Source organism: Salvelinus fontinalis, chromosome 19 (genome assembly GCF_029448725.1).
Source record: "Salvelinus fontinalis isolate EN_2023a chromosome 19, ASM2944872v1, whole genome shotgun sequence".
Lineage (NCBI taxonomy): Eukaryota > Metazoa > Chordata > Actinopteri > Salmoniformes > Salmonidae > Salvelinus > Salvelinus fontinalis.
In genome coordinates, this window is record NC_074683.1 from 49,176,564 (window position 1) to 49,203,595 (window position 27,032).

General features: G+C 47.2%; 1 protein-coding gene across 2 annotated transcripts; it reads right to left on the reverse strand.

The window, feature by feature from the left end:
- Positions 1–26,999, reverse strand: ehhadh (enoyl-CoA, hydratase/3-hydroxyacyl CoA dehydrogenase). 2 transcript variants are annotated; one of them, XM_055871874.1, is made up of 9 exons: positions 26,719–26,999; positions 26,275–26,378; positions 25,763–25,932; positions 23,582–23,693; positions 13,844–13,948; positions 3,853–4,194; positions 2,172–2,374; positions 1,301–1,980; positions 1–891 (listed from the first exon to the last, which is right to left on the reverse strand). In XM_055871874.1, exons 1-9 carry the CDS (start codon positions 26,790–26,792, stop codon positions 525–527), a joined length of 2,157 nt encoding a protein of 718 aa, XP_055727849.1. In that variant the 5' UTR covers positions 26,793–26,999; the 3' UTR covers positions 1–524. The 2 variants fall into 2 exon arrangements, with proteins under 2 accessions (XP_055727849.1, XP_055727850.1); XM_055871875.1 differs by lacking the exons at positions 25,763–25,932; positions 26,719–26,999.
- Between the last annotated feature and the right edge of the window lie 33 nt (positions 27,000–27,032).

Genomic DNA, 27,032 nt, shown 5'->3' on the forward strand with positions numbered 1-27,032 from the left:
TTGACAGGTGAGACGTTATTATGTAATCACAGGGTAGCATTGACAGGTGAGACGTTATTATTTAATCACAGGGTAGCATTGACAGGTGAGACGTTATTATTTAACCACAGGGTAGCATTGACAGGTGAGACGTTATTATTTTATCACAGGGTAGAATTGACAGGTGAGACGTTATTATTTAATCACAGGGTAGCATTGACAGGTGAGACGTTATTATTTAACCACAGGGTAGCATTGACAGGTGAGACGTTATTATTTTATCACAGGGTAGCATTGACAGGTGAGACGTTATTATTTAACCACAGGGTAGCATTGACAGGTGAGACGTTATTATTTAATCACAGGGTAGCATTGACAGGTGAGACGTTATTATTTAATCACAGGGTAGCATTGACAGGTGAGACGTTATTATTTTATCACAGGGTAGAATTGACAGGTGAGACGTTATGTAATCACAGGGTAGCATTGCCAGGTGAGACATTATTTAATCACAGGGTTACATTGCCAGGTGAGACTTGGGCATCTCAGAGCTGACTGTGTACTCTTTCTTTGTTGATGAACTCTCTCCACTTCTGGACCGGAGGACTTCCCGCCGCGACCAGCCTCCGCAGCAGCGTGCTGGGCTTCAGATGGGGCACGTCAGGGTGGTTGTGGTGGTGGTGGTTCAGCCTCTCCAGGATCCTGCCCAATCCCACCTGGCCTGCATGGAACATGGGTCCCCCGTGGTGCCGGGGCCAGCCGTACCCAAACACATAGATGGCGTCGATGTCTTCCGGCCCGGCGGCCGTGGCATCCTGCAGGATGTTGAAGCCTTCATTGATCAGAACGTAGAGACAGCGTTCTAGGATCTCCTGCGGGGCGATGCTCCGGGCCACCAGGCCGTGCTCCGCCCTGTATCAATCGATTGATTGATTAATTGACTGATTGACGGACAATCTATCCATCCACCCAACCACACCGACCAACCCGGCAGGTAGCCTAGCAATTAAGATCGTTCGGCCAGTAACCGAAAGGTCGCTGATTTGAATCCCTGAGCTGACTAGGTGAAAGAAATCTGTTGATGTGCCCTTTTGCAAGGCACTTAACCCTAATAGCTGATGTTAGTCTCTCTGGAGAACAGCGTCTAAATGACTAACATGTAAATATAAATGGTAGTCTCTCTGGAGAACAGCGTCTAAATGACTAACATGTAAATATATAGCCATCCATTCATTCGTCACATTCATTTTATAAAGCCCTTTTTACATCAGCAGATATACAGATTTAAAATCATTACGATTTAAAATCATTACAGATTTACCTGTAGGTCTCCAGGAAGATGTGTACCCAGGGGTCGGACCGCGCCACCCTGCCTCCAGGCCCGTCATACTGATACCATCCCTTCCCCGTCTTCTGGCCCAGCCGGCCTGCCTCACACATCTGGTCAGGTAGCGGGCTGTACCGTCGGCCCTGGCGTGTCCTGGTTGACTCCACCCCTGGCCATGTAAGCCCCGCCTCCTTCCTGATCCTCCATCCCACATCCAGCCCTGATAGGTCAGACATCCGGAACACGCCCATGGGGAATCCAAACTCCTCCAGCGCATCGTCCACCTGCTGGGGCGTGGCTCCTTCCTCCAACAGGAAGTTGGCCTGTTCCAGGTACGGCTTCAACATCCGGTTACCCACAAACCCCGGACAGTTGCCCACGGCGACGCTGACTTTCCCCATCCTCTTGCCCAGCTGCATTGCCGTGGCGACCGCCTCCGGGGATGACCGTGGACCACACACCACCTCCAGCAGCTTCATGACGTGGGCCGGCGCAAAGAAATGCATCCCCACCACCAGGCCAGGGCTCTGGGTGACGGCAGCTAGCTGGTCGATGTCCAGGCCAGAGGTGTTGGAGCAGAGCAGGGTCCCAGGTCTACACACTGAGGTCAGATGCCTAAACACCTGCAGCTTCAGGGACATGTCCTCAAACACCGCCTCGATCACCAACTCCACCTGAATGATCGATTGTATTTTAACATATACAGACAGTACATGCGTCTAGAGTAACACAATATACTATTGTGGTACCTTAAAATACATGATATAATTACAATACATGATATAATTACAATACATGATATAATAACAATACACGATATAATTACAATACATTATATAATTACATTATATAAAACTAGTTCTACCTCACTAACGTCCTGCAAGTTGGAGCTGAAGGAGATAACCCCTGGGGGTGTGGCCAAGCGTCGTCGCCCCGCCTCTCTCTGCAGCATCGCCGGAACCGCCTGACTGGCCTCTGCCAGCTGCTTCTCTTGGGTCTCCACGGCAACCACAGAGATGCCCGTCAGAGCCAGTGCCACAACGATGCCACGCCCCATGGTACCCAGACCTGGAGACAAACAGACAACACCAAGTACATGAGGACTTCCCAGAGCCTTCAAAGTATTCACACCTCTTGAGGTTTTCTACGTTATATTACAGCCTGAATTTATAATTGATTTAAATTGAGATGTGTCATCACTGGTCTACACACAATACCCCATAATGTCAAGGTGGAATTATGTTTTTAGAAATGTTTACAAATTAATAAAACAAATTTAGCCTAAATGTCTTGAGTTTATATGTAAGGTCTCTCAGTCGAGCAGTGATTTTCAAACACAGATTCGACCACAAAGACCAGGGAGGTTTTCCAATGCCTCGCAAAGAAGAGCACCTATTGGTAGATGGGTAAATATAAAATATATAAAGCAGACATTGAATATCCCTTTGAGCATGGTGAAGTTATTAATTACACTTTGGATGGTGTATCAATACACCCAGTCACTGCAAATATACAGGCGTCCTTCCTAACTCAGTTGCCGTAGAGGAAGGAAACCGCTCAGGGATTTCACCGTGAGGCCAATGGTGACTTTAAAACAGTTACAGAGTTTAATGGCTGTGATCGGAGAAAACTGAGGATGGATCAACAGCATTGTAGTTACTCCACAATACCAACCTAATGACAAAACATGCACCTGGTTTGCGATAAGGCACCAAAGTAATACTGCAAATAATGTGGCAAAGAGATGTACTTTATGCCCTGAATACAAAGCGTTATGTTTGGGGCAAATCCAACACACCAGACTCTTCATATATGACTTGTTTCAGGAAACTAGCCGTATGTCGCATGTCACTACTTTACAGGAGAGGCATTTAAAAACATTTAAAAAAAATTTTATTTCAAAATGCTATTTTTGGCAGAAATGCCTTCTGGGACATGTGAACCTTCATGTGCCTTAATAACAAATGTGTATGCCATCTGTAAATAAGAATACAATTGTTAAATTATGAGCCTAGTTGGTTTAGCCACGGAAAAAGTAGGGAACCTTCCCGCTAGCCATGATTGGCTGAGATAATGGATGGGCTGGACATGCCGAGAGATGAGTTCTGATTGGTCTGCCATGTAGCATGCTTCTGTCTATAACGTCAGCTGCTCAGTATGTGTAGATAATCCTTTATAAACCGGCTATTTTGAAAGATATCACAAAGAACTGCACAAATGTTGCTAATGTTTTCCACTTTCTGGAGGACTGAGTTTTGAAATCAGCGGAATGCCCGGTGGAAGCAGAGTATGATAGCGAAGTAAATGGAGAAAATTCTAGCGATTGATTGCAAAATAATGAGGAGGGAGTCGAAAAGAGAACACACAGAAGGAGAAGGCTGTAGTATAAAACACCTGTCTCTGGATTACATCTTCAAACTAAAGGATAACCACGGCGTCCATGACAGCGAGGGAGAAGCATTCATCCATGTATTAACCAACCTTTAGTCTTGAAAACCCTGGATTTAAGAGTAGACTTCAGTGAAATTAGAGGTTACCCCTCTCACCAATAACAGCAGCTTTGCTGATGGTCCTGGCAGTGCTGTTGTCCCAGCTCGCCCCACTAGGCAGACTCCACTTCCCCACCACCCTCTGGGAGAAGAAGGCATACTGCAGAGCTCGGGCCTGGCCGCTGTTGAACAGGGTGGTCATCAGGTCCCTCTCCTTCTCCATACCCTGGGTGTAAGGTAGGGAGGCAGCCGCCCTCAGAGCCTGAACACAGGCCACCGGAGCCAGGGCACCCCGGGAGCGCTGCCGGACCTTGGCCATGACTTTGTCCAAGAGGGAGTCAACGTCTGGGGGGCAGGGGCAGGGCAGGGTGCTCAGACGACGGGAGTCCAGGGGATGGCCTGAAACACACACAGATGAGATGGACTGAAAACATACAGATCGGATTCCAAACCCTGACTAAGTTTCAACCATACAGTTTCAAGCTTTAGGCATTAACAAAGATAAAGTCATGTGCTTCAGATATTGAGGCCTTGCCCTCCTGATATTATCATTGAAAAAGAGAGCGCCACCATGTGGTGGTCTCCGATACAGGTGCAGGTTCAGATATATAGATACAACTGTCCCAGAGTCCCACTAAGAGGACTGACAATGACCAGCAGGAGACAGGGATACAATACACACTTCATTACACACAACCTAACAGAGGAGAGAACTAGTGGTAGTGGTTGTCTGCAGAAGACAAGAGCATGTATTATATCATGGCATTACAGGCTAATGACTATGTAATAGCAATGAGAATGACAACAGTGTACTATAACGGTTAGGTGTTAGCATAGGCTAATATGGTACACAGTAGGACACAATAGGGGCTAGCATAGAATAGGGTAATACACAGGATACAACTAGCATGGTAAAAACGAGATATACAAGAGAAGATTGCATGCTAGGCTAGTAGGCCACATCCCTGGTCATCTACCTGGTCATCTATGCTACCTGGTCATCCATGCTACCTGGTCATCTACCTGGTCATCTACCTGGTCATCCATACTACCTGGTCATCCATGCTACCTGGTCATCCATGCTACCTGGTCATCCATGCTACCTGGTCATCCATACTACCTGGTCATCCATACTACCTGGTCATCCATACTACCTGGTCATCCATACTACCTGGTCATCTACCTGGTCATCCATACTACCTGGTCATCCATGCTACCTGGTCATCCATACTACCTGGTCATCCATACTACCTGGTCATCCATACTACCTGGTCATCCATACTACCTGGTCATCCATACTACCTGGTCATCCATACTACCTGGTCATCCATACTACCTGGTCATCCATGCTACCTGGTCATCCATACTACCTGGTCATCCATACTACCTGGTCATCCATACTACCTGGTCATCCATACTACCTGGTCATCCATACTACCTGGTCATCCATACTACCTGGTCATCCATACTACCTGGTCATCCATACTACCTGGTCATCTACCTGGTCATCCATTCTACCTGGTCATCCATACTACCTGGTCATCCATACTACCTGGTCATCCATACTACCTGGTCATCTATACTACCTAGTCATCCATACTACCTGGTCATCTACCTGGTCATCCATGCTACCTGGTTATCCATACTACCTGGTCATCCATACTACCTGGTCATCCATACTACCTGGTCATCCATACTACCTGGTCATCTACCTGGTCATCCATGCTACCTGGTCATCCATACTACCTGGTCATCCATGCTACCTGGTCATCCATACTACCTGGTCATCCATACTACCTGGTCATCCATACTACCTGGTCATCTACCTGGTCATCCATGCTACCTGGTCATCCATACTACCTGGTCATCCATACTACCTGGTCATCCATACTACCTGGTCATCCATGCTACCTGGTCATCCATACTACCTGGTCATCCATGCTACCTGGTCATCCATACTACCTGGTCATCCATGCTACCTGGTCATCCATACTACCTGGTCATCCATACTACCTGGTCATCCATGCTACCTGGTCATCCATACTACCTGGTCATCTACCTGGTCATCCATACTACCTGGTCATCTACCTGGTCATCCATACTACCTGGTCATCTACCTGGTCATCCATACTACCTGGTCATCTACCTGGTCATCCATACTACCTGGTCATCCATACTACCTGGTCATCCACACTACCTGGTCATCTACCTGGTCATCCATACTACCTGGTCATCCATACTACCTGGTCATCCATACTACCTGGTCATCCATACTACCTGGTCATCTATACTACCTGGTCATCCATACGACCTGGTCATCCTACTACCTGGTTTACCTAAACACAAATGCTTTGTTTGTAAATTATGTCTGAGAGTTGGAGTGTGAACCTGGCTATCTGTAAATAAATCAAAAACAAGAAAATCATGGTTACCAAGCTTTAAAGCGACAGACTCATCTCTGGGTCAGTTAGTGGGTCACCATAGTTACCAAGCTTTAAAGGGACAGACTCTTCTCTGGGCCAGTTAGTGGGTCACCATGGTTACCAAGCTTTAAAGGGACAGACTCATCTCTGGGCCAGTTAGTGGGTCACCATGGTTACCAAGCTTTAAAGGGACAGACTCCTCTCTGGCTCTGACCACTAAGTCTTAAAGGGACAGACTCCTCTCTGGCTCTAACCACTAAGTCTTAAAGGGACAGACTCCTCTCTGGCTCTGACCACTAAGTCTTAAAGGGACAGACTCCTCTCTGGCTCTGACCACTAAGTCTTAAAGGGACAGACTCCTCTCTGGCTCTGACCACTAAGTCTTAAAGGGACAGACTCCTCTCTGGCTCTGACCACTAAGTCTTAAAGGGACAGACTCCTCTCTGGCTCTGACCACTAAGTCTTAAAGGGACAGACTCCTCTCTGGCTCTGACCACTAAGTCTTAAAGGGACAGACTCCTCTCTGACTCTGACCACTAAGTCTTAAAGGGACAGACTCCTCTTTGGCTCTGAACACTAAGTCTTAAAGGGACAGACTCCTCTCTGGCTCTGACCACTAAGTCTTAAAGGGACAGACTCCTCTCTGGCTCTGACCACTAAGTCTTAAAGGGGCAGCCTCCTCTCTGGCTCTGACCACCAAGTCTTAAAGGGACAGACTCCTCTCTGGCTCTGACCACTAAGTCTTAAAGGGACAGACTCCTCTAGGTATGAACAGGTCATCCTATAACAGCCTGGTTCAGGTCATCCTATAACAGCCTGGTTCTCTGAACAGGTCATCCTATAACAGCCTGGTTCTCTGAACAGGTCATCCTATAACAGCCTGGTTCTCTGAACAGGTCATCCTATAACAGCCTGGTTCTCTGAACAGGTCATCCTATAACAGCCTGGTTCTCTGAACAGGTCATCCTATAACGGCCTGGTTCTCTGAACAGGTCATCCTATAACAGCCTGGTTCAGGTCATCCTATAACAGCCTGGTTCAGGTCATCCTATAACAGCCTGGTTCAGGTCATCCTATAACAGCCTGGTTCTCTGAACAGGTCATCCTATAACAGCCTGGTTCAGGTCATCCTATAACAGCCTGGTTCTCTGAACAGGTCATCCTATAACTGCCTGGTTCTCTGAACAGGTCATCCTATAACAGCCTGGTTCAGGTCATCCTATAACCGCCTGGTTCTCTGAACAGGTCATCCTATAACAGCCTGGTTCTCTGAACAGGTCATCCTATAACAGCCTGGTTCTCTGAACAGGTCATCCTATAACAGCCTGGTTCTCTGAACAGGTCATCCTATAACAGCCTGGTTCTCTGAACAGGTCATCCTATAACCGCCTGGTTCTCTGAACAGGTCATCCTATAACAGCCTGGTTCAGGTCATCCTATAACAGCCTGGTTCTCTGAACATGTCATCCTATAACAGCCTGGTTCTCTGAACAGGTCATCCTATAACAGCCTGGTTCTCTGAACAGGCCATCCTATAACCGCCTGGTTCAGGTCATCCTATAACCGCCTGGTTCTCTGAACAGAGAGTATTACTCAGAGCACCAGTAAAGAAGGTTGGTTTGGGGCAACACTGCACAATCAAATAGGCCACTCTGATTCCAGTGTACATTTGGGTGAAATTAATCCTGCACTTAATCTGTAAATGGTTGGTCTGTAACGTGCGATTGGGTTGTTCAGAGGGTAAAGGCTGGTTTTGTTGACAGATGTCACGACTAGCTACTGTTAATCTCTCCTCTCAGACAGGGAGGAATCACACAGCTCAATGGAGAAAAATAAATCAGATGTGTGTGTGTGTGTGTGTGTGTGTGTGTGTGTGTGTGTGTGTGTGTGTGTGTGTGTGTGTGTGTGTGTGTGTGTGTGTGTGTGTGTGTGTGTGTGTGTGTGTGTGTGTGTGTGTGTGTGTGTGTGTGTGTGTGTGTGTCAGAAAGAGAGACAGAGAGAGAAAGACAGAGAGAGACAGCGAGAGAGAGAGGGAGAGAGAGACAGCGAGAGACAGCGAGAGATAGAGAGAGAGAGACAGCGAGAGATAGAGAGAGAGAGAGAGAAAAACTGCCACCAAACACCATCAGGTTACATTGAGCCTCTCTCATTGATGACTTCCTGTCAAAAGCTAGACAATCATCTTCCCATCAACTCCACATCTCTCTCTCCTATTCTAAAGCTTCCCATCAACTCCACATCTCTCTCTCCTATTCTAAAGCTTCCCATCAACTCCACATCTCTCTCTCCTATTCTAAAGCTTCCCATCAACACCACATCTCTCTCTCCTATTCTAAAGCTTCCCATCAACTCGACATCTCTCTCCTATTCTAAAGCTTCCCATCAACTCCACATCTCTCTCTCCTATTCTAAAGCTTCCCATCAACACCACATCTCTCTCTCCTATTCTAAAGCTTCCCATCAACTCCACATCTCTCTCTCCTATTCTAAAGCTTCCAATCAACTCGACATCTCTCTCCTATTCTAAAGCTTCCCATCAACTCCACATCTCTCTCTCCTATTCTAAAGCTTCCCATCAACTCCACATCTCTCTCTCCTATTCTAAAGCTTCCCATCAACACCACATCTCTCTCTCCTATTCTAAAGCTTCCCATCAACTCCACATCTCTCTCTCCTATTCTAAAGCTTCCCATCAACTCCACATCTCTCTCTCCTATTCTAAAGCTTCCCATCAACACCACATCTCTCTCTCCTATTCTAAAGCTTCCCATCAACTCCACATCTCTCTCTCCTATTCTAAAGCTTCCCATCAACTCCACATCTCTCTCTCCTATTCTAAAGCTTCCCATCAACTCCACATCTCTCTCTCCTATTCTAAAGCTTCCCATCAACACCACATCTCTCTCTCCTATTCTAAAGCTTCCCATCAACTCCACATCTCTCTCTCCTATTCTAAAGCTTCCAATCAACTCGACATCTCTCTCCTATTCTAAAGCTTCCCATCAACTCCACATCTCTCTCTCCTATTCTAAAGCTTCCCATCAACTCCACATCTCTCTCTCCTATTCTAAAGCTTCCCATCAACACCACATCTCTCTCTCCTATTCTAAAGCTTCCCATCAACTCCACATCTCTCTCTCTCCTATTCTAAAGCTTCCCATCAACTCCACATCTCTAGCTCCTATTCTAAAGCTTCCCATCAACTCCACATCTCTCTCTCCTATTCTAAAGCTTCCCATCAACTCCACATCTCTCTCTCCTATTCTAAAGCTTCCCATCAACTCCACATCTCTCTCTCCTATTCTAAAGCTTCCCATCAACTCCACATCTCTCTCTCCTATTCTAAAGCTTCCCATCAACTCGACATCTCTCTCCTATTCTAAAGCTTCCCATCAACGCCACATCTCTCTCTCCTATTCTAAAGCTTCCCATCAACTCCACATCTCTCTCTCTCCTATTCTAAAGCTTCCCATCAACTCCACATCTCTCTCTCTCCTATTCTAAAGCTTCCCATCAACTCCACATCTCTAGCTCCTATTCTAAAGCTTCCCATCAACTCCACATCTCTCTCTCCTATTCTAAAGCTTCCCATCAACTCCACATCTCTCTCTCCTATTCTAAAGCTTCCCATCAACTCCACATCTCTCTCTCTTATTCTAAAGCTTCCCATCAACTCCACATCTCTCTCTCCTATTCTAAAGCTTCCCATCAACTCCACATCTCTCTCTCCTATTCTAAAGCTTCCCATCAACTCCACATCTCTCTCTCTTATTCTAAAGCTTCCCATCAACTCCACATCTCTCTCTCCTATTCTAAAGCTTCCCATCAACACCACATCTCTCTCTCCTATTCTAAAGCTTCCCATCAACTCCACATCTCTCTCTCCTATTCTAAAGCTTCCCATCAACTCCACATCTCTCTCTCCTATTCTAAAGCGTCATCTCTCTCTGTCTGCCTTAATTACCTGGGTGACTTAATGGACATGTGTAGGTATCGGTCATAATTCATCTATACTCTTCATTATTAAATAATATGTTTGCTGCTTCTGTCTTCCCTCATCTGACTGTCATCAGCGTGATGGGCCACACTGACTGTCCTCAGCGTGATGGGCCACACTGACTGTCCTCAGCGTGATGGGCCATACCGACTGTCCTCAGCGTGATGGGCCATACCGACTGTCCTCAGCGTGATGGGCCATACCGACTGTCCTCAGCGTGATGGGCCATACCGACTGTCCTCAGCGTGATGGGCCATGCCGACTGTCATCAGCGTGATGGGCCACGCCGACTGTCCTCAGCGTGATGGGCCACGCCGACTGTCATCAGCGTGATGGGCCACACCGACTGTCCTCAGCGTGATGGGCGATACCGACTGTCATCAGCGTAATGGGCGATACCGACTGTCATCAGGGTGATGGGCCATGCCGACTGTCATCAGCGTGATGGGCCACGCCGACAGTCATCAGCGTGATGGGCCACGCCGACTGTCATCAGCGTGATGGGCCACGCCGACTGTCCTCAGGGTGATGGGCCACGCCGACTGTCCTCAGCGTGATGGGCCACGCCGACTGTCCTCAGCGTGATGGGCCACGCCGACTGTCCTCAGCGTGATGGGCCACGCCGACTGTCCTCAGGGTGATGGGCCACGCCGACTGTCCTCAGGGTGATGGGCCACGCCGACTGTCCTCAGGGTGATGGGCCACGCCGACTGTCCTCAGCGTGATGGGCCACGCCGACTGTCCTCAGGGTGATGGGCCACGCCGACTGTCCTCAGCGTGATGGGCCACGCCGACTGTCCTCAGCGTGATGGGCCACGCCGACTGTCCTCAGGGTGATGGGCCATACCGACTGTCCTCAGGGTGATGGGCCATACCGACTGTCCTCAGGGTGATGGGCCATACCGACTGTCCTCAGGGTGATGGGCCATACCGACTGTCCTCAGGGTGATGGGCCATACCGACTGTCCTCAGGGTGATGGGCCATACCGACTGTCCTCAGGGTGATGGGCCATACCGACTGTCCTCAGGGTGATGGGCCATACTGACTGTCCTCAGGGTGATGGGCCATACTGACTGTCCTCAGGGTGATGGGCCATACTGACTGTCCTCAGGGTGATGGGCCATACTGACTGTCCTCAGGGTGATGGGCCATACTGACTGTCCTCAGGGTGATGGGCCATACTGACTGTCCTCAGGGTGATGGGCCATACCGACTGTCCTCAGGGTGATGGGCCACACCGACTGTCCTCAGGGTGATGGGCCACGCCGACTGTCCTCAGCGTGATGGGCCACGCCGACTGTCCTCAGCGTGATGGGCCACGCCGACTGTCCTCAGCGTGATGGGCCACGCCGACTGTCCTCAGCGTGATGGGCCACGCCGACTGTCCTCAGCGTGATGGGCCACGCCGACTGTCCTCAGCGTGATGGGCCACGCCGACTGTCATCAGCGTCATGGGCCACGCCGACTGTCCTCAGCGTCATGGGCCACGCCGACTGTCCTCAGCGTCATGGGCCACGCCGACTGTCCTCAGCGTCATGGGCCACGCCGACTGTCCTCAGCGTCATGGGCCACGCCGACTGTCCTCAGCGTCATGGGCCACGCCGACTGTCCTCAGCGTCATGGGCCACGCCGACTGTCCTCAGCGTGATGGGCCACGCCGACTGTCCTCAGCGTGATGGGCCACGCCGACTGTCCTCAGCGTGATGGGCCACGCCGACTGTCCTCAGCGTGATGTGCCACACTGACTGTCCTCAGCGTGATGTGCCATACTGACTGTCCTCAGCGTGATGTGCCATACTGACTGTCCTCAGCGTGATGGGCCACGCCGACTGTCCTCAGCGTCATGGGCCACGCCGACTGTCCTCAGCGTCATGGGCCACGCCGACTGTCCTCAGCGTCATGGGCCACGCCGACTGTCCTCAGCGTCATGGGCCACGCCGACTGTCCTCAGCGTGATGGGCCACGCCGACTGTCCTCAGCGTGATGGGCCACGCCGACTGTCCTCAGCGTGATGGGCCACGCCGACTGTCCTCAGCGTGATGGGCCATACTGACTGTCATCAGGGTGATGGGCCACACCGACTGTCATCAGGGTGTGGTATCCCGGGAGGTCTACCCTGGGGGTTGGTGATAGAAGGGAGGTACGTGAGGCGACGTTGTACACGACGCTGATGTCTCCAAGTGGAGGTAATTCGGGGAAAGTGCCAACCTGACGTGGAGGCTACATAAAGGGAGCACCGGGACACACCGCGAGGGAAGACAGAGAGACAGACCCGGAGGCTACATAAAAGGGGGCACCGCGAGGGAAGACAGAGAGACAGACATGGAGGCTACATAAAAGGGGCACCGCGAGGGAAGACAGAGAGACAGACATGGAGGCTATATAAAGGGGGCACCGCGAGGGAAGACAGAGAGACAGACATGGAGGCTATATAAAGGGGGCACCGCGAGGGAAGACAGAGAGACAGACATGGAGGCTATATAAAGGGGGCACCGCGAGGGAAGACAGAGAGACAGACATGGAGGCTACATAAAGGGGGCACCGCGAGGGAAGACAGAGAGACAGACATGGAGGCTACATAAAGGGGGCACCGCGAGGGAAGACAGAGAGACAGACATGGAGGCTACATAAAGGGGGCACCGCGAGGGAAGACAGAGAGACAGACATGGAGCAGAATCTGAGAAGGACCGAGCCAAACCCAAGATATTTTGTTGTTATGTTTATTTTGTTGCCTCATAAAGTTGTGTTTTCTGACCACTCCGTCTCTGTGATAATCTCTGCACGCTCAACCCAACAACCACGGTGTAATGGGACTTACAGGGCCTTCGGAAAGTATTCAGACCCCTTTACTTTTCCCACATTTTGTTACGCTACAGCCTTGTTCTAAAAATGTATTAAATTGTTTTTTCCCCTCTCATCAATCTACACACAAAACCCCATAATGACATCACAATACCCCATAATGACATCACAATACCCCATAATGACATCACAATACCCCATAATGACATCACAATACCCCATAATGACATCACAATACCCCATAATGACATCACAATACCCCATAATGACATCACAATACCCCATAATGACATCACAATACCCCATAATGACATCACAATACCCCATAATGACATCACAATACCCCATAATGACCTCACAATACCCCATAATGACAACGCAAAAACATGTTTTTTAGAAGTGTTTGCTAAGATGAAAAATCTTTACATAAGTATTCAGACCCTTTACTCAGTACTTTGTTGAAGCACCTTTGTCAGCGATTACAGCCTTGAGTCTTCTTGGGTATGACGCTACAAGCTTGGCACACCTGTATTTGGGGAGTTTCTCCCGTTCTTCTTTTCACCCTTCTAAATAACACATCACATCTGACTATCAAACATTGCTCTATTTTCCTAAATGGTTTTAGCTGTGAAAGGTCACTAATAGAAAACGGAAAGGTGTCAATGTATTTTCTTCGCATATCCTTTCTGAATTTAATAGTAATCCAAGAAGTTATCTAGTTTTTACAAAAATTATATAAATCACAATATTTTAGCTAGTAACGGATTACAGATTTTTTTTTTGTCATCCGTTATTCCCGGTCATGATGATGCCATCAACTCCTACCTGCAACGCTCCTGACGAACTCCACGGCCTGGTCCACAGCGTTGCTATCGGTAACCTGATCTACGATCCCCAGCTTCAGGGCCTCAGCAGCAGAGACATGGCGACCTGGGAAGTATACAACAGTCTGCGTTCACACAGGAAGCACAATACTCATCTTTTTTTACACTGATGGGACTTTTGTCCAATCACATTAGATATATTCTCACTACATATTTTTTCAGATATACAGTGCATTCGGAAAGTATTCAGACCCCTTGACTTTTTCTACATTTTGTTACGCTACAACCTTGTTCTAAAACGGATTAAAAATATATATACATCACCCCTCATCAATCTACACACAATACCCCCTAAATGATGAAGCAATAACAGGTTTAGAAATATTTGCAAATGTATAAAATAAAACTGAAATATCACATTAACATAAGTATTCAGACCCTTTACTCAGTACTTTGTTGAAGCACCTTTGGCAGCGATTACAGCCTTGAGTCTTCTTGGGTATGACGCTACAAACTTGGCACACCTGTATTTGGGGAGTTTCTCCCATTCTTCTCTGCAGATCCTCTCAAGATCTGTCAGGTTGGATGGGGAGCGTCGCTGCACAGCTATTTTCAGGTCTCTCCAGAGATGTTCGATCTGGTTCAAGTCCGGGCTCTGGCTGGGCCACTCAAGGACATTCAGAGACTTCTGTGTTGTCTTGGCTGTGTGCTTAGGGTCGTTGTCCTGTTGGAAGTTGTAACCTTCGCCCAAGTCTCAGGTCCTGAGCGCTCAGGAGCAGGTTTTCATCAAGGATTTCTCTGTACTTTGCTCTGTCCATCTTTCCTTTGATCCGACTAGTCTCCCAGTCCTTCAGGAAGGTTCTCCCATCTCCACAGAGGAATTCTGTCAGAGTAACCAGCGGGTTCTTGGTCACCTCCCCGACCAAGGCCCTTCTCCCCCGATTGCTCAGTTTGGCCAGGCTGCCAGCTCTAGGAAAAGTCTTAGTGGTTCCAAACTTCTTCCATTTAAGAATGATGGAGGCCAATATTTTCTTGGGGACCTTCAATGCTGCAGAAATGTTTTGGTACCCTTCCCCAGATCTGTACCTCGACACAATCCTGTCTCTGAGCTCTACGGACAATTCCTTCGACCTCATGGCTTCATTTTTGCTCTGACGTGCGCTGTCAACCGCGGGACCTTATATACAGTGCCTTGCAAAAGTATTCATCCCCCTTGGCGTTTTTCCTATTTCGTTATATTACAACCTGTAATTTAAATAGATTTTATTTGTATTTCATGTAATGGACATACACAAAATAGTCCAAATTGGTGAATTGAAATGGGAGAAAAAAAAATCAAAAAAATCAAATACAGAAAAGTGGTGTTTGCATATGTATTCACCCCTTTGCTATGAAGCCCCTAAATAAGATCTGGTGCAACCAATTACCTTCAGAAGTCACATAATTAGTTAAATAAAGTCCACCTGTGTGTAATCTAAGTGTCACATGATCTGTCACATGATCTCAGTATATATACATACACACACCTGTTCTGAAAGGCCCCAGAGTCTGCCACACCACTAAGCAAGGGGCACCACCAAGCAAGCAGCACCATGAAGACCAACGAGCTCTCCAAACAGGTCAGGGACAAAGTAGTGGAGACGTACAGATCAGGGTTGGGTTATAAAAAAATACCCAAAACTTTGAACATCCCACAGAGCACCATTACATCCATTATTAAAAACTGAAAGAATATGGCACCACAACAAACCTGCCAAGAGAGGGTCATCCACCAAAACTCACAGACCAGGCAAGGAGGGCATTAATCAGAGGCAACAAAGAGACCAAAGATAACCCTGAAGGAACTGCAAAGCTCCACAGCGGAGATTGGAGTATCTGTCCATAGGACCACTTTAAGCCGTACACTCCACAGAGCTGGGCTTTACAGAAGAGTGGCCAGAAAAAAGCCATTGTTTAAAGAAAAAAATAAGCAAACACGTTTGGTGTTTGCCAAAAGGCACGTGGGAGACTCCCCAAACATATGGAAGAAGGTACTCTGGTCAGATGAGACTAAAATGTTGCTTTTTGGCCATCAAGGAAAACGCCATCTCTGGCGCCAACACCTCTCATTACCCAGAGAACACCATCCCCACAGTGAAGCATGGTGGTGGCAGCATCATGCTGTGGGGATGTTTTTCCATCGGCAGGGACTGGAAAACTGGTCAGAATTGAAGGAATGATGGATGGCGCTAAATACAGGGAAATTCTTGAGGGAAACCTGTTTCAGTCTTCAAGAGATTTGAGACTGGGACGGAGGTTCACCTTCCAGCAGGACACTTACCCTAAGCATACTGCTAAAACACTTGAGTGGTTTAAGGGGAAACATTTAAATGTCTTGGAATGGCCTTGTCAAAGCCCAGACCTCAATCCAATTGAAAATCTGTGGTATGACTTAAAGATTGCTGTATACCAGTAGAACCCAACCAACTTGAAGGAGCTGGAGCAGTTTTGCCTTGAAGAACGGGCAACAATCCCAGTGACTAGATGTGCCAAGCTTATAGAGACATACCCCAAGAGACTTGCAGCTGTAATTGCTGCAAAAGGTGGCTCTACAAAGTACTGACTTTGAGGGGGTGAATAGTTATGCACGCTCAAGTTCAGTTTTTTTGTCTTACTTCCTGTCTGTTTCACAATTAAAAATATTTAGCATCTTCAAAGTGGTAGTCATGTTGTGTAAATCAAATGATACAAACCCCCCAAAATCCATTTTAATTCCAGGTTGTAAGGCAATAAAATATGAAAAATTACAAGGGGGGTGAATACTTTCACAAGCCACTGTAGATATGTGTGCCCTTCCAAAATAATGTTCAATCAATTGAATTTACCACAGGTGGACTCCAATCTCGTTGTAGAAACATCTCAAGGATGATCAATGGAAACAGGATGCACCTGAGCTCCATTTCTAGTCTCATAGCAAAGGGTCTGAATACTTATGTAAATAAGGTACTTCTGTTTTTATTTTTAATACATTTTGCAAAAAACATTTATTTGCTTTGGCATTATGGGGTATTGCATGTAGATTGATGAGGGAAAACATTTGTTGATATTTAATAGATTTTATAATAAGACTGTAATGTAACAAAATGTGGAAAAAGTCAAGGGGTCTGAATACTTTCCGAATGCACTGTAAATATACAAAAGTATGTGGACACCCCTTCACCTTAAACAAACAGTAGAACGGTCTTACTGAAGAGCTTAGTGACATTCAATGTGTCCCCTTCATAGGATGCTTTCCAACAAGTCAGTTGGTCAAATGTCTGCCCTGCTAGAGCTCCCCGGGCAACTGTACGTGCTTTTATTGTGAAGTGGAAACATCTAGGAGCAACACCGGCTCAGCCGCGAAGTGGTAGGCCACACAAGCTCACAGAACGGGATTGCTGAGTGCTAAAGCACATAGCGCATAAAAATCGTCTGTCCTCGGTTGCAACGCTCACTACCGAGTTCCAAACTGCCTCTGGAAGCAACGTCAGCACAAGAACTGTTCGCCGGGAGCTTCATCAAAACGGGTTTCCGTGGCCGAGCAGCCGCACACAAACCTAAGATCACCATGCGCAATGCCAAGCGTTTGGCTGGAGTGGTGTAAAACTCACCACCATTGAACTCTGGAGTAGTGGAAACGCGTTCCCTGAATCACGCTTCACCATCTGGCAGTCCGACGAACAAATCTGTCTTTGGCAGATGCCAGGAGAACACTACGTGCCCCAGTGCATAGCGCCAATGATTTTGGAATGAGGTGTTTGATGAGCAGTTATCCACATGATTTTTTCACTACATGACCAACAGTATCAGAATTGGGCAGCCATAGGGTCTTATTTTTCAGCCCTGACCCTAACTCAGTATTTTAAGGAATTCATCTTGCTTTAAGGGTAAGTGTAAGAAACAATTGTCAGAAAACTTCTAGTGACTACGGTTTCATTGACAAGAATTAGGCCTAACAGTAATAGAAAGGTGCAATGCTGACCCCTGCTGGAGACATGGACAAAGTACGTATCCGGCAGCAGCCTTTTTAAACAATAAATACTGTCAGCATTTTATGTAAAACAATGCTAATGATATATTACGAATACAAACTGAACCCATAATGCATCTGTACATTGAATGTGCAAAGACATGAGATGAAAAGGACTGTATGAGTCTAACATGTTGTCTGTTGTACCTGTAGTGATGAGGTCCAGGGCAGCTGTTAACCCCTATGAGTCTAACATGTTGTCTGTTGTACCTGTAGTGATGAGGTCCAGGGCAGCTGTTAACCCCTATGAGTCTAACATGTTGTCTGCTGTACCTGTAGTGATGAGGTCCAGGGCAGCTGTTAACCCCTATGAGTCTAACATGTTGTCTGCTGTACCTGTAGTGATGAGGTCCAGGGCAGCTGTTAACCCCTATGAGTCTAACATGTTGTCTGCTGTACCTGTAGTGATGAGGTCCAGGGCAGCTGGTAACCCCTATGAGTCTAACATGTTGTCTGTTGTACCTGTAGTGATGAGGTCCAGGGCAGCTGTTAACCCCTATGAGTCTAACATGTTGTCTGTTGTACCTGTAGTGATGAGGTCCAGGGCAGCTGTTAACCCCTATGAGTCTAACATGTTGTCTGCTGTACCTGTAGTGATGAGGTCCAGGGCAGCTGTTAACCCCTATGAGTCTAACATGTTGTCTGCTGTACCTGTAGTGATGAGGTCCAGGGCAGCTGTTAACCCCTATGAGTCTAACATGTTGTCTGCTGTACCTGTAGTGATGAGGTCCAGGGCAGCTGTTAACCCCTATGAGTCTAACATGTTGTCTGCTGTACCTGTAGTGATGAGGTCCAGGGCAGCTGTTAACCCCTATGAGTCTAACATGTTGTCTGCTGTACCTGTAGTGATGAGGTCCAGGGCAGCTGTTAACCCTTATGAGTCTAACATGTTGTCTGCTGTACCTGTAGTGATAAGGTCCAGGGCAGCTGTTAACCCCTATGAGTCTAACATGTTGTCTGCTGTACCTGTAGTGATGAGGTCCAGGGCAGCTGTTAACCCCTATGAGTCTAACATGTTGTCTGCTGTACCTGTAGTGATGAGGTCCAGGGCAGCTGTTAACCCCTATGAGTCTAACATGTTGTCTGCTGTACCTGTAGTGATGAGGTCCAGGGCAGCTGTTAACCCCTATGAGTCTAACATGTTGTCTGCTGTACCTGTAGTGATGAGGTCCAGGGCAGCTGGTAACCCCTATGAGTCTAACATGTTGTCTGTTGTACCTGTAGTGATGAGGTCCAGGGCAGCTGTTAACCCCTATGAGTCTAACATGTTGTCTGCTGTACCTGTAGTGATGAGGTCCAGGGCAGCTGTTAACCCCTATGAGTCTAACATGTTGTCTGCTGTACCTGTAGTGATGAGGTCCAGGGCAGCTGTTAACCCCTATGAGTCTAACATGTTGTCTGCTGTACCTGTAGTGATGAGGTCCAGGGCAGCTGTTAACCCCTATGAGTCTAACATGTTGTCTGCTGTACCTGTAGTGATGAGGTCCAGGGCAGCTGTTAACCCCTATGAGTCTAACATGTTGTCTGCTGTACCTGTAGTGATGAGGTCCAGGGCAGCTGTTAACCCCTATGAGTCTAACATGTTGTCTGCTGTACCTGTAGTGATAAGGTCCAGGGCAGCTGTTAACCCCTATGAGTCTAACATGTTGTCTGCTGTACCTGTAGTGATGAGGTCCAGGGCAGCTGTTAACCCCTATGAGTCTAACATGTTGTCTGCTGTACCTGTAGTGATGAGGTCCAGGGCAGCTGTTAACCCTTATGAGTCTAACATGTTGTCTGCTGTACCTGTAGTGATGAGGTCCAGGGCAGCTGTTAACCCCTATGAGTCTAACATGTTGTCTGCTGTACCTGTAGTGATGAGGTCCAGGGCAGCTGTTAACCCCTATGAGTCTAACATGTTGTCTGCTGTACCTGTAGTGATGAGGTCCAGGGCAGCTGTTAACCCCTATGAGTCTAACATGTTGTCTGCTGTACCTGTAGTGATGAGGTCCAGGGCAGCTGTTAACCCCTATGAGTCTAACATGTTGTCTGCTGTACCTGTAGTGATGAGGTCCAGGGCAGCTGTTAACCCCTATGAGTCTAACATGTTGTCTGCTGTACCTGTAGTGATAAGGTCCAGGGCAGCTGTTAACCCCTATGAGTCTAACATGTTGTCTGTTGTACCTGTAGTGATGAGGTCCAGGGCAGCTGTTAACCCCTATGAGTCTAACATGTTGTCTGCTGTACCTGTAGTGATGAGGTCCAGGGCAGCTGTTAACCCCTATGAGTCTAACATGTTGTCTGTTGTACCTGTAGTGATGAGGTCCAGGGCAGCTGTTAACCCCTATGAGTCTAACATGTTGTCTGCTGTACCTGTAGTGATGAGGTCCAGGGCAGCTGTTAACCCCTATGAGTCTAACATGTTGTCTGTTGTACCTGTAGTGATGAGGTCCAGGGCAGCTGTTAACCCCTATGAGTCTAACATGTTGTCTGTTGTACCTGTAGTGATGAGGTCCAGGGCAGCTGTTAACCCCTATGAGTCTAACATGTTGTCTGCTGTACCTGTAGTGATGAGGTCCAGGGCAGCTGTTAACCCCTATGAGTCTAACATGTTGTCTGCTGTACCTGTAGTGATGAGGTCCAGGGCAGCTGTTAACCCCTATGAGTCTAACATGTTGTCTGTTGTACCTGTAGTGATGAGGTCCAGGGCAGCTGTTAACCCCTATGAGTCTAACATGTTGTCTGCTGTACCTGTAGTGATGAGGTCCAGGGCAGCTGTTAACCCCTATGAGTCTAACATGTTGTCTGTTGTACCTGTAGTGATGAGGTCCAGGGCAGCTGTTAACCCCTATGAGTCTAACATGTTGTCTGCTGTACCTGTAGTGATGAGGTCCAGGGCAGCTGTTAACCCCTATGAGTCTAACATGTTGTCTGCTGTACCTGTAGTGATGAGGTCCAGGGCAGCTGTTAACCCCTATGAGTCTAACATGTTGTCTGCTGTACCTGTAGTGATGAGGTCCAGGGCAGCTGTTAACCCCTATGAGTCTAACATGTTGTCTGCTGTACCTGTAGTGATGAGGTCCAGGGCAGCTGTTAACCCCTATGAGTCTAACATGTTGTCTGTTGTACCTGTAGTGATGAGGTCCAGGGCAGCTGTTAACCCCTATGAGTCTAACATGTTGTCTGCTGTACCTGTAGTGATGAGGTCCAGGGCAGCTGTTAACCCCTATGAGTCTAACATGTTGTCTGCTGTACCTGTAGTGATGAGGTCCAGGGCAGCTGTTAACCCCTATGAGTCTAACATGTTGTCTGCTGTACCTGTAGTGATGAGGTCCAGGGCAGCTGTTAACCCCTATGAGTCTAACATGTTGTCTGCTGTACCTGTAGTGATGAGGTCCAGGGCAGCTGTTAACCCCTATGAGTCTAACATGTTGTCTGCTGTACCTGTAGTGATGAGGTCCAGGGCAGCTGTTAACCCCTATGAGTCTAACATGTTGTCTGCTGTACCTGTAGTGATGAGGTCCAGGGCAGCTGGTAACCCCTATGAGTCTAACATGTTGTCTGTTGTACCTGTAGTGATGAGGTCCAGGGCAGCTGTTAACCCCTATGAGTCTAACATGTTGTCTGCTGTACCTGTAGTGATGAGGTCCAGGGCAGCTGTTAACCCCTATGAGTCTAACATGTTGTCTGCTGTACCTGTAGTGATGAGGTCCAGGGCAGCTGTTAACCCCTATGAGTCTAACATGTTGTCTGCTGTACCTGTAGTGATGAGGTCCAGGGCAGCTGTTAACCCCTATGAGTCTAACATGTTGTCTGCTGTACCTGTAGTGATGAGGTCCAGGGCAGCTGTTAACCCCTATGAGTCTAACATGTTGTCTGTTGTACCTGTAGTGATGAGGTCCAGGGCAGCTGTTAACCCCTATGAGTCTAACATGTTGTCTGCTGTACCTGTAGTGATGAGGTCCAGGGCAGCTGTTAACCCCTATGAGTCTAACATGTTGTCTGCTGTACCTGTAGTGATGAGGTCCAGGGCAGCTGTTAACCCCTATGAGTCTAACATGTTGTCTGCTGTACCTGTAGTGATGAGGTCCAGGGCAGCTGTTAACCCCTATGAGTCTAACATGTTGTCTGCTGTACCTGTAGTGATAAGGTCCAGGGCAGCTGTTAACCCCTATGAGTCTAACATGTTGTCTGCTGTACCTGTAGTGATGAGGTCCAGGGCAGCTGTTAACCCCTATGAGTCTAACATGTTGTCTGCTGTACCTGTAGTGATGAGGTCCAGGGCAGCTGTTAACCCCTATGAGTCTAACATGTTGTCTGCTGTACCTGTAGTGATGAGGTCCAGGGCAGCTGTTAACCCCTATGAGTCTAACATGTTGTCTGCTGTACCTGTAGTGATGAGGTCCAGGGCAGCTGTTAACCCCTATGAGTCTAACATGTTGTCTGTTGTACCTGTAGTGATGAGGTCCAGGGCAGCTGTTAACCCCTATGAGTCTAACATGTTGTCTGCTGTACCTGTAGTGATGAGGTCCAGGGCAGCTGTTAACCCCTATGAGTCTAACATGTTGTCTGTTGTACCTGTAGTGATGAGGTCCAGGGCAGCTGTTAACCCCTATGAGTCTAACATGTTGTCTGCTGTACCTGTAGTGATGAGGTCCAGGGCAGCTGTTAACCCCTATGAGTCTAACATGTTGTCTGCTGTACCTGTAGTGATAAGGTCCAGGGCAGCTGTTAACCCCTATGAGTCTAACATGTTGTCTGCTGTACCTGTAGTGATGAGGTCCAGGGCAGCTGTTAACCCCTATGAGTCTAACATGTTGTCTGCTGTACCTGTAGTGATGAGGTCCAGGGCAGCTGTTAACCCCTATGAGTCTAACATGTTGTCTGTTGTACCTGTAGTGATGAGGTCCAGGGCAGCTGTTAACCCCTATGAGTCTAACATGTTGTCTGTTGTACCTGTAGTGATGAGGTCCAGGGCAGCTGTTAACCCCTATGAGTCTAACATGTTGTCTGCTGTACCTGTAGTGATGAGGTCCAGGGCAGCTGTTAACCCCTATGAGTCTAACATGTTGTCTGCTGTACCTGTAGTGATGAGGTCCAGGGCAGCTGTTAACCCCTATGAGTCTAACATGTTGTCTGCTGTACCTGTAGTGATGAGGTCCAGGGCAGCTGTTAACCCCTATGAGTCTAACATGTTGTCTGCTGTACCTGTAGTGATGAGGTCCAGGGCAGCTGTTAACCCCTATGAGTCTAACATGTTGTCTGCTGTACCTGTAGTGATGAGGTCCAGGGCAGCTGTTAACCCCTATGAGTCTAACATGTTGTCTGCTGTACCTGTAGTGATGAGGTCCAGGGCAGCTGTTAACCCCTATGAGTCTAACATGTTGTCTGTTGTACCTGTAGTGATGAGGTCCAGGGCAGCTGTTAACCCCTATGAGTCTAACATGTTGTCTGCTGTACCTGTAGTGATGAGGTCCAGGGCAGCTGTTAACCCCTATGAGTCTAACATGTTGTCTGCTGTACCTGTAGTGATGAGGTCCAGGGCAGCTGTTAACCCCTATGAGTCTAACATGTTGTCTGTTGTACCTGTAGTGATGAGGTCCAGGGCAGCTGTTAACCCCTATGAGTCTAACATGTTGTCTGTTGTACCTGTAGTGATGAGGTCCAGGGCAGCTGTTAACCCCTATGAGTCTAACATGTTGTCTGTTGTACCTGTAGTGATGAGGTCCAGGGCAGCTGTTAATCCTATGAGTCTGGGAAGACGTTGTGTCCCTCCTGCGCCTGGCAGCAGACCCAGGGTCACCTCTGGAAGTCCTAGAAGAGCCTAAAAACAGTCATCACGTTTAATAATAGTAACACATAGGATTTAGGAGGGGAAAGACTTATCTAGAGCTGAGAAGGGCTGAGGTAAGCGGAGGGGAAAGACAGACTTAACAGTTCGGGGTCTGGTTTTGAAGGTAAAATATCTTAAAAAGCAGACATTGAATATCCCTTTGAGCATGGTGAAGTTATTAATTACACTTTGGGTGGTGTATCAATACACCCAGTCACTGCAAAGATACAGACGTCCTTCCTAACTCAGTTGCCGGAGAGGAAGGAAACCACTCAGGGATTTCAACATGAGGCCAATGGTGACTTTAAAACAGAGTTTAATGGCTGTGATAGGAGAACACTGAGGATGGATCAACAATATTGTAGTTACTCCACAATACTAACCTAAATGACAGAGTGAAATGAAGGCAGCCTGTACAGAATAAAAAATATATTCCAAAACATGCATCCTGTTTGCAACAAGGCACTAAAGTAATACTGCCAAAAATATGGAAAAGAAATTAACTTTTTGTCCTGAATACAAAGTGTTATGTTTGGGGCAAATTCAGTTTTACAGTTTTGATGGTTGTCTAGCAATGATCAACAACCAATTTGACAGAGCTTGAAAAATTTTGAAAATAATAATGGGCAAATGTTGCACAATCCAGGTGTAGAAATCTCTTACAGCTGTAATCGCTGCCAAAAGGTTCTTCAACAAAGTATTGACTCAGGGGGGTGAATACTTATGCAAATTAGATATTTCTATATTTCATTTTCAATAAACATGTTTTCACTTTGTCATTATGGGGTATTGTGATGTCATTATGGGGTCTTGTGACGTCATTACGGGGTATTGTTACGTCATTACGGGGTATTGTTACGTCATTACGGGGTCTTGTGACGTCATTACGGGGTCTTGTGACGTCATTACGGGGTCTTGTGACGTCATTACGGGGTCTTGTGACGTCATTACGGCGTCTTGTGACGTCATTACGGGGTCTTGTGACGTCATTACGGGGTCTTGTGACGTCATTACGGCGTCTTGTGACGTCATTACGGGGTCTTGTGACGCCATTACGGGGTCTTGTGACGTCATTACGGGGTCTTGTGACGTCATTCTTGGGTATTGTGACGTCATTACGGGGTATTGTGATGTCATTACGGGGTATTGTTACGTCATTACGGGGTATTGTTACATCATTACGGGGTCTTGTGACGTCATTATAGGGTATTGTGACGCCATTATGGGGTCTTGTGACGTCATTATGGGGTCTTGTGACGTCATTATGGGGTCTTGTGACGTCATTATGGGGTCTTGTGAGGTCATTATGGGGTATTGTGTTCTAGATGGGTGATTTGATTTGATGTGGGGCTCGAAGGAGAGAGTAGGGTCAAGTTGAAGCAGCCGTCAACACAAGGTCACCCACTTTTTTTAGGAGAGCCTTGGGAGCCACCAGCTTGACCTCAGTTATGTTGCTGTTGAGTCATCCAGCCAAAGCTTTTTATACTAAGGAGTCCTTTTTATATAAATGATCACTAGTTCTGTAATTATTACATCTCTCCTGGACTGAGATGATATAATATAATTCAGGAGTAAACAAGAACCTCGACTACAACAAGACATTCCAGAGAACACTGTCAGTCAGGCCCATGATCACTCAGTCGGTCAGTCAGACCACTCAGTCAGTCGGTCAGTTGGACCTATGATCAGTCAGTCAGTCAGTCAGTTGGACCTATGATCATTCAGTCAGTTGGACCTATGATCAGTCAGTCAGTTGAAACTATGATCAGTCAGTCAGTTGGACCTATGATCAGTCAGTCAGTTGGACCTATGATCAGTCAGTCAGTTGGACCTATGATCAGTCAGTCAGTTGGACCTATGATCATTCAGTCAGTTGGACCTATGATCATTCAGTCAGTTGGACCTATGATCAGTCAGTCAGTTGGACCTATGATCAGTCAGTCAGTCAGTCAGTCAGTTGGACCTATGATCAGTCAGTCAGTCAGTCAGTTGGACCTATGATCAGTCAGTTAGCCAGTCAGTTGGACGTTGATCCCCTGAGAGAGAATCATGTAACTAACCTTGGAGTGTGCAATGCGATAGTGACAGCCCAGTGCTAACTCCAGTCCTCCCCCCAGTGCTACCCCCTCGATGGCTGCCGCCACAGGCTTGTCCACAGCCTCTATAGCATGGATCAGGGGCACCAGGGGGGGCCCCAACATCGGCCCCGCAAACTCCCTGATGTCCGCCCCTGGTAGAAACAGACAAACCTCTGATCGCATTGTACAGTTGTGTACCTGAATGATTATGCTTCATAATAAAACATATTTGAAAGTGAGAAATAGATACACCTCTAGCAGTGCTGCTGGGAGACAAAGTTTGCATCTCAAATGGCACCCTATTTATGTGGTCAAGTAGTGCACTACTATATATAGGGTGCCAATTGGGACACACACAGATCCAGACCTCTAGTCTAGACAGACCTACGGCGCATCAAACACGGCAACCTATTCCCTATTTTCGTGCACTACTTTTGATAGGGGCCCTGGTCAAACACAGCAGTATACTGTAGAATCTAGAAGGACATTCTTACCTCCACAGAACTTCCCATTCTGTCCACAGATCACTACAGATGTTACCTTTGGGTCCTTCAGGGCCCTCTGCACCGTGTCGACTATGCCCTGTCGCACCGCTGCACTGGGGACACACAGACAGACACAAATCACATCAATATGACACTAAAAGGTCCAAAATGTGCAGACAGACAGGTGCAGAATCATGTAAAGTTACAGAATTTGTTCCAACACTACAGGAATTCAATTTACATGATTACATTCCACACTAGCTATACTTTAATAATAAGATTACAATCTTAAGTATAAAGACAAGTATTTTTAACAAGGACATGACAGGTGCAAAAGATAAACAACTTGCTTTGTTGTCACCTTTGTAACAGCCTTCTAATCGACAGGAACATGTGTTTATCTAAATTTCTACTGCGTGCAATATTATCCTAACCAAGTTAGTTTTAACTCACCTGAGCGCATTGACCGGTGGATTCTGAAGCGTTATCAGAGCAACGGATCCCGGGAGCCGAGAGTACGTGGCCATTATAGTTCTGGAGAAAAGTCACTGCTCATATGCCATGGTGCGTGCAGCTGAAGTTGAACTTTAGAACTAGTGACATGGCATGTTGCCATCACCTTTACCACATTCAGAAGTGAGTTTGTTGACTTGGTTGAGAAGGAAGTCTTTGGATACTTTTTTTTATTTCTTCAATACGACACTGAGATTTTCCCCAATTAGTGAAAACATCAATTACTTAAATAATTACTTTTCATATAGTTTTAA